The sequence below is a fragment of the Morus notabilis genome, unplaced genomic scaffold, assembly GCF_000414095.1.
Source record: "Morus notabilis unplaced genomic scaffold, ASM41409v2 Scaffold544, whole genome shotgun sequence".
Classification (NCBI taxonomy): domain Eukaryota; kingdom Viridiplantae; phylum Streptophyta; class Magnoliopsida; order Rosales; family Moraceae; genus Morus; species Morus notabilis.
Genome location: NW_010367917.1, coordinates 100,195 through 107,152, shown reverse-complemented (window position 1 = coordinate 107,152; position 6,958 = coordinate 100,195). Strand labels below are relative to the sequence as shown.

At 29.1% G+C, this 6,958-nt stretch overlaps 2 protein-coding genes across 3 annotated transcripts in view; both read right to left on the bottom strand.

Moving 5' to 3' along the window:
• The window catches only part of LOC112090258 (histidine--tRNA ligase, cytoplasmic), an 8,826-nt gene extending 5,075 nt beyond the window's left edge, over positions 1-3,751 (bottom strand). The window contains exon 1 of the mRNA XM_024175845.1: positions 3,716-3,751. Within this exon, the coding sequence (XP_024031613.1) occupies positions 3,716-3,751 (36 nt within the window). The remainder of the gene's footprint in view (positions 1-3,715) is intronic.
• On the bottom strand, positions 3,678-6,654 carry LOC21395825 (probable protein phosphatase 2C 2). Of its 2 annotated transcripts, none has more exons than XM_024175857.1 (5): positions 5,983-6,654; positions 5,505-5,684; positions 4,419-4,589; positions 4,095-4,274; positions 3,678-3,984 (listed from the first exon to the last, which is right to left on the bottom strand). In XM_024175857.1, exons 1-5 carry the CDS (start codon positions 6,589-6,591, stop codon positions 3,826-3,828), a joined length of 1,299 nt encoding a protein of 432 aa, XP_024031625.1. In that variant the 5' UTR covers positions 6,592-6,654; the 3' UTR covers positions 3,678-3,825. The 2 variants fall into 2 exon arrangements, with proteins under 2 accessions (XP_024031625.1, XP_024031626.1); XM_024175858.1 differs by having other exon boundaries at positions 3,836-3,980.
• Positions 6,655-6,958: the final 304 nt, after the last annotated feature.

Sequence of the window (6,958 nt, the reverse complement as noted above, 5' to 3'; positions counted from 1 at the left end):
GAAAATAATTTTGAATCATAATTCTGAATTCATGAACAAAACGTCCACAAATGATTTTACACTAAACTAAAAAATGAAATTGTTTTTAATTTTCTTCCCTTTTTTCCTCCAAACACGTTTTTCCCCTCAATCTCATTTTTTTGTCTTGAAAAACGTGAAAAACATAGACGAAATTGGTTCCAAACATGCTAGACATGTTGCTGTCTCAACTCTTTTTTTTGGTTGATTTTTAATTGTTTTTGAAAACATATCTGCACATTTTTTAAGACACAAAAATAAAAACGGCACGTAAATCATATTTATTTAGTAAATGTTTTAAAAATGAAAATAAAAAAAAAAACAGTGATAATGATTTTTATAAAGGAATAAGAAAACGATTGAAACTTGTTTTCGGTTTTCTGTTTTCATTTTCTAATATATATCAACAATGTTATATTAAAATTTAATTATTAATTATCAATTATATAATATATTAATTAATAATTAATAAATACATAATAATACTAAATTGTTAATTAAATGTTAATTTATTATTATTAAATTTTGTATTCATTAATTAAAATAAATAATATATAATAAATAGTAATTATTTATTTAGTTAAAGATTAATTGTCAAAAATTGATTATAAAATATAGTAATAATGAAATAATTAATAATTTTATTAAATGAATAATCAATAAATAATATGTCACCCATATAATATATTAATTATAATTTATTGATTAGTAAATAATTGATAAATAGTAAATAAACAGTAATTACTTAATCAATATTTAATATTAAATTATAATTAGTAATTAATTATTGTTTAAATAATAATTATCAAAATTGATCATGTAATATTTCAAATAATAAGTTATTAAATAAACATTATAAATTAATGTTTAAATAATAAACATTACTAATAAATCATTAATATACTGATTGTTTTTCATTAATACACTAATTAATTACTTATAAACTAATAATTATGAGTACATTACTATAGCATAATAATTTCTTATATATTGTTTATTAATTATTAGCATATTAATTTATCAAATATATAATTTAATTACTAATGTACTGATTAATAATATTATATCCATTATTATTATATTAATAATATATTAATTTTTATTTGCTAAGTGATCATTTATTATTAATTACTTAATATATTAATTTAAGATTATTAGTTATATGCACTCAAAACAAAATTAATAATATAATTAAACATGATTTCACTTTTTTATTATACTCAAAATAATCTCTTAACAAACCAACCAAATGCAATTGCAAAATTGTTCTCAAAATGATTTTAAAACAATCTCATTTTTACTTTTATGCTAAAAACAAAATCATTTTGAAACGTTACCAAACGGGCCCTTTATTTTCTTTTAAAAAAAAGGAAAAAGAAAAAGAGAATATCTATTTTAATTTTTTAAGACAAACTATTTTAGTTTTTTAAAAAATTTTAGGAATTCTAAGAATATCTATATATAACATTCATGACAATGTGTATTAATGCATTTTTTAAGGGAAATTGGGCCAGATGACAGTTGGGCCACCCAGTTGAAAATAAGAACCTGTTTAGTTTACTGATTCGAGTTTTTAATTAGAGTTGAGATATGACTTATGTGATAATTTTTTACTATAGTAAAAAAGTTAAATGTGATTATTTTTTAGAGTTTTTTACTGTAGTAAAACTCAAATTCTAAACTCAAATCGGTAAAATGAACGGAGTTTAAATGTCTACACTATTTTTAATTTAAGTGGATTGCCGCTTCTTTATAATCTCTCCCCGATATCAAGCGGCAATCCATAATCTCTTCCATCGTGGAGAACGACGAGAAGAGTATAGACGAGATCTCACTCGGTAACCTGCACTAGCTAACCGAAATAATACATTTGCATTAGAGATCTTATATAGATCCCCTAGCTGCGTGAGGACTTTTCCACTTTTACCCCTTTCATTCTCCCTTTTAATTCACGTTAAATATGTCTATACAAACGGACTACCTATTAACTATCAGTATCAGAGACTGAAATTTGTGGGATGAAAACGAAAAAATGGATTAACATGAGATAGTGTGGAGGGTGAGAATTTCGAGAAGTGGTTTGAAGGAGAAATGCTCTGTTTTTCTGGAATTTGCAAGAAATGATAAAGAGGATAGATCATTAAGGACCTGGACCTGTTTAGTTCGCTGATTCGAGTTTTTAATTTAAATTTAAAAGTGATTTTATATGAGAATTTTTTACCGTAATAAAAAAATTAAATATAATTATTTATAAATATTTTTTACTATAATAAAATTTTATTATAAATTTGAATTAGTGAAATAAATAAGACCTCAGTGTATTAATTGCTAAGACCTTCCATATATTTGATTTTCGAAACCTGTGTCCATGCGTTTAAAAACTAAACTTAGCTATTGTTGCACATCTCCCTTTTTTTAAGGTCTAGGTTTATTTTTTCCTGACTTAAAAAAAAAAAAAAAGACGGGGGGTTACCTCGCGAATGACGCATCATGAAGTCGTAATCGATATTCTTGCATTACATTCTCCGTTGACTGATGATAATTTTGTTATTTTTGTTCTCTTACTTTAGAATATTTTAGAATTTTTTTTTTGAAGTCCATGGAGTCACGGTTAAAAGGCCTTCGGGATCTTAATTAGTCCAATAAAATATTTTTTATCGTCTCTTCTTTTTCCAATAGAGTTGTTTATTGCTAATTATTATTTGGGCGGTGCAAAGAGATATGTAACTAGAATCACATTTGGAAATAATATTTTGATCAGGATGAATGAGTTAAAAAAAAGGAAAAAACTATAAAACTCAAGATGGTAAAAAAATTTATTTATATCATTCTATTAAAAAAATATATAATTATTAATTAATTAATAAAAAATAAAAGGATATAATGTTACTTAATTATTTAGAATGACATAAATAATAAATATATTTAAAATTATGATAAATTATATACTTTTTTCTTTAAAAAAGTTAAAAAGAATTGCAAAAACAAAAAATATGAATTTTGAAGGAAAAAAAGTATAAAAAAAGAAAAAATCAAAACGAGATACTGTGTATATTGCGGTAAAACACAACACAGACATACTTTGCTTAGCACACATAACTATTTTTTTTGGTTCAGTATCCATCTATCCGCCAGATACTTTTCGTATCCTGTCAGGCTGGCTGAGGAGGAAGTTATCATAGGTCTGTTTTGTTCGCTGATTCAAATTGAGATGTGATTTTATATGAAAATTTTTTATTATAATAAAAAAATTAAATGTGACAGTTTTTTAAAATTTTTTATTATAGTAAAACTCTAATCGGTTAAATGAATGGGGCATAGATGTTTTTCTGGGATATATGTTTGCGTTGTTTCTGTTTTTATTAGTTCCGTTTAAGTTAACGGTTAAAGTAATGCTTCCTGTGTTACATATACTTTTTATAGAAGGAAAAAATCTATAAAAGGAGGAACACATAAACCGAATCCATTAATTGGTGTTATGTATTTTGACTGTTTAAATCGAATTAAAATTAAATCAAAGTTTAAATAATACAAAAATTTAACATAATATGATAAAAATATAAACAAATAAATAAATAAATTGGTATAAATTATCTTGGATATACAAATGAATAAGCCAAGCATATGCATTATTCTAGTTCCTGACAAAATTGTCCCCGTGCAAGTTGCAACGATACTAGAAACTTAAAAATTACACCATTGTCAGGTACCCACCAATCTCCTTATCTGCCATTATGTTCTATAGTAATTAGGTCTCTAATCTAGCTTTTCAGAATGATAATAAACCCTTGTATTCATTACTGAGAATTAACTGCTTGTTGTCATAAAACCTTGAAGATTAATGACCATGACAGTAATGTCATCCATGATCCCTCTGCTTGAAGACATATCTACAAGCGTTTTACAAGCCTTGACGACTGATGAATCTTCCCTTTGAACCACATCCACTGCCTCCTGATCATCTACCTGATTCATCAAGTTAATCTATATTAGAAAATTATTTATGCTTATACTACACATTAAAAGCATATATAAATAGTAATCCTTTCAGCATATGGATCATATTATACGCATACCTTGTCCCAAAGTCCATCAGAAGCCAATATCAAGAATTCGCAGTCTGAAGTCAGAGGAAGGCTTTTTATTTCAGGATCAGAAATGACCCATTCCTTCAGATGTTGGTCACCGATCGCTCTGGACACTGCTAGTGTTCCTTGAACTCTCCATACTCCATTGCAACATTGCACAAAACCTCCCTGCCCAACATATTATAGTTAGCTTCTTACATTACACACTATATATCCTCGTCGATGCTAAGCAATCATACCCGACTTGTTAGTGCGTGGTGTTTAGCACCAACGGTTTCCTATCATTTTTCGAACATTAATTTTACTACTTACAGAATTCTCAATACGAAGACGCTCGTCTTGCCTTGTCAAACGGTGATGCTTGGTTAAAGCATGAGCTATTCCTTTTCTACTGAGGACTACTCTACAATCTCCGACGTTGGCTACATGCAAATGTCCATCTCTTAATAGCACACTTGCTGCACAAGCTCCACTACTTACACCCTGCATGCAGTACACACATTTTAAGAATATATATATATATATATATATATATATATGTAACTATTCTGACTTATAAGTAAATAGCCATTATTGCTTTTAATATTCGATTTCCGTCAAAACCAACATTGCTTTTAGTATTAATTGAGTTTAGAGACAACATTGAAAATTATAATTTTACTACCAGAAACATATGCATATCCACAACAAATTTGAAGTTATAAAGAAAACTAAAATCAATTTATAACAATGAATTGCTGCACAACAAAAAAATGTAACAACCGATTCATGTTTAGAAATAGGGCTCCACTTACTATGGATCAATTTCCTGTTATATATTATTAGCTGCTTGATATGAAGTTAATAATTTGTTGCTTTTCTTATGATTCATAATCTAATTGTTTCTAGGCCATGGCCATGCAATCGATTTATCGTTCTAAGAATGAAAGACGAAAAGGGAATATTTGCAAAACAAATCGCTAAAGTAGATCGCTTCTTAGTTGGTAAAAGAAACGTATTGAGAACCGCATTTCATTATCAGCTAAAAAGTGTGTGTATATGGATTCATGAAGCTTCTTCAAACTCATATATCATTAAATTGGTCGAGAATATTGATATTGAAGTCAAATTAATTAATTAATTAAAAGAGTTCTGGAGCCAAAAAAAAAAGAAGGTCAAAGTAAAGAAGTTTACCGTGCCAACGCAAATTATTAAGTGACAGGTGCATTATATCATTAAATTATATGAACTTGTCCAAGAAGCCATTAGATTAGTTAGCAAACCACGTATCTATATTTTAGGAGACCAAGTCAAGCGAGGAGTTCAAAATGCTAAATATGTCATTTCTTTTCTTTTTTGAGAATCCAAATAGATATGTCCAAAATATTACACCCAAATGAATTAGCTTAATATAATTACCTGACTAAGAAACCCCTTATCAGTGGCTAAGTAGCCTCCATGAATAGTCTCTTCTATTTGATGATGATCTTCTTCCTTCTTAACATGTTCTATCCCTTTCACAATGTTCCTCCCTAAATTTTCAGCAACGTAATCCGTCGCCGCACGTCCTCCATGCCCGTCGATTACTGCGAAGAATGCCTGCATGATGACAAACATTAGCCCTTAATATATAAGATCAAGGATCATAACGTAATTATACTTTAATCACGATTAACAAGAGATCAATAACCACTGAATTCTCATACATTATCAGTATACCGAGTCTTAGATAGTAAATGTTATGGAATAAAAAATGCTTTTGCATTATATACAAGTTCCAAAATTTTCACTAATGTTTTTTAACCTGAAAGATTAATTATAAAAGCGATCTTATATATAGAAGTAACTATGAAGGGGAAAAAAAAAAAAAACTATACGTTTAATATTAAATGCTTACTTGTTTGGGATCACCCATAATGTCAAGCAAAACTCCATATCCATCCTCCATGACCTCCCTCCTTCCTTTCTTTGCTGCCAAAGAGAAATCTCGCCCTTCAACCTCAAATTCCTTGCTCTCCAACCTCCTACTCTTCTCATGACCAAATTCCTGATGGCCCGGCGAATATTCCGGCACAACCAGCCTCGACGGCCTCTTTCGCAACTTGATGCCCCCGGCCGGTTTATTAGCAACCGTGGCCTCCCCAGCCTTTCCCATTCCAAGACAACTTGATTCTTCTTCTTTTTCCAAATCAACATTTTCTTGGAAACAAGTACTCTCATTGGTAGTCATAAGATTTCCATGGCATTGATCAATCACTTCCAATATTTTCGGATCATATTCTTCTTGATCATGGTCATGATCACTTTGACTTATAATAGGTCCTCCTCCACATGATGGGACAAAAAACTGGCCAACCCAAGAGAGATTAGGCGACAAAGAAGAGATTGGAGGAGGAGAATTGAAGGTTAGAGCCATATTGCAACTAATCAACTTTTTCAGGCCTTGGTAAAGGTGAAGAACAATATAGAGGATAGAGATGCTGAGTTCTTGAAGATCTATGGTCATTACTTTTTGTGTAGAAACTGATTTGATTTGTTATAGTGCCTTTATATATACGTACGACTTGTAGAAAATATATATATGTAATTGTAGGAGATGTATTTTGTTGAAAAAGAAGTGTGGGTTATGAGGTTTTATTATGAACTCTTTAAGAAGACGGCAAGAAAAGGTAATATGGGAAGTGGGAACAAGAAGAAAAAAAGGAAATTAGAACATAAAATTTGGTGGCGATGATGATGATGATGATTAATATTGCCGAGTCAAAGGGTAAGACTTTATCTAACGGCTAGGACAAAGACCCTTGTTTACAACATGACGAAACATTACTATGAGAGAGAGAGAGAGAGGTTTTGAAACTTTCAAGCCTTCCATG

What these genes read in the sequence shown, in the direction of transcription:
- LOC21395825 (XM_024175857.1), bottom strand. Translation starts at nt 6,591, where the DNA reads ATGACCATAGATCTTCAAGAACTCAGCATCTCTATCCTCTATATTGTT. An exon ending in GTCTTCGTATTGAGAATTCT is followed by an intron (nt 4,275 to 4,418) that starts GTAAGTAGTAAA and finishes TATGTTGGGCAG; the next exon opens with GGAGGTTTTGTGCAATGTTG. An exon ending in CTGATGGACTTTGGGACAAG is followed by an intron (nt 3,985 to 4,094) that starts GTATGCGTATAA and finishes TTGATGAATCAG; the next exon opens with GTAGATGATCAGGAGGCAGT.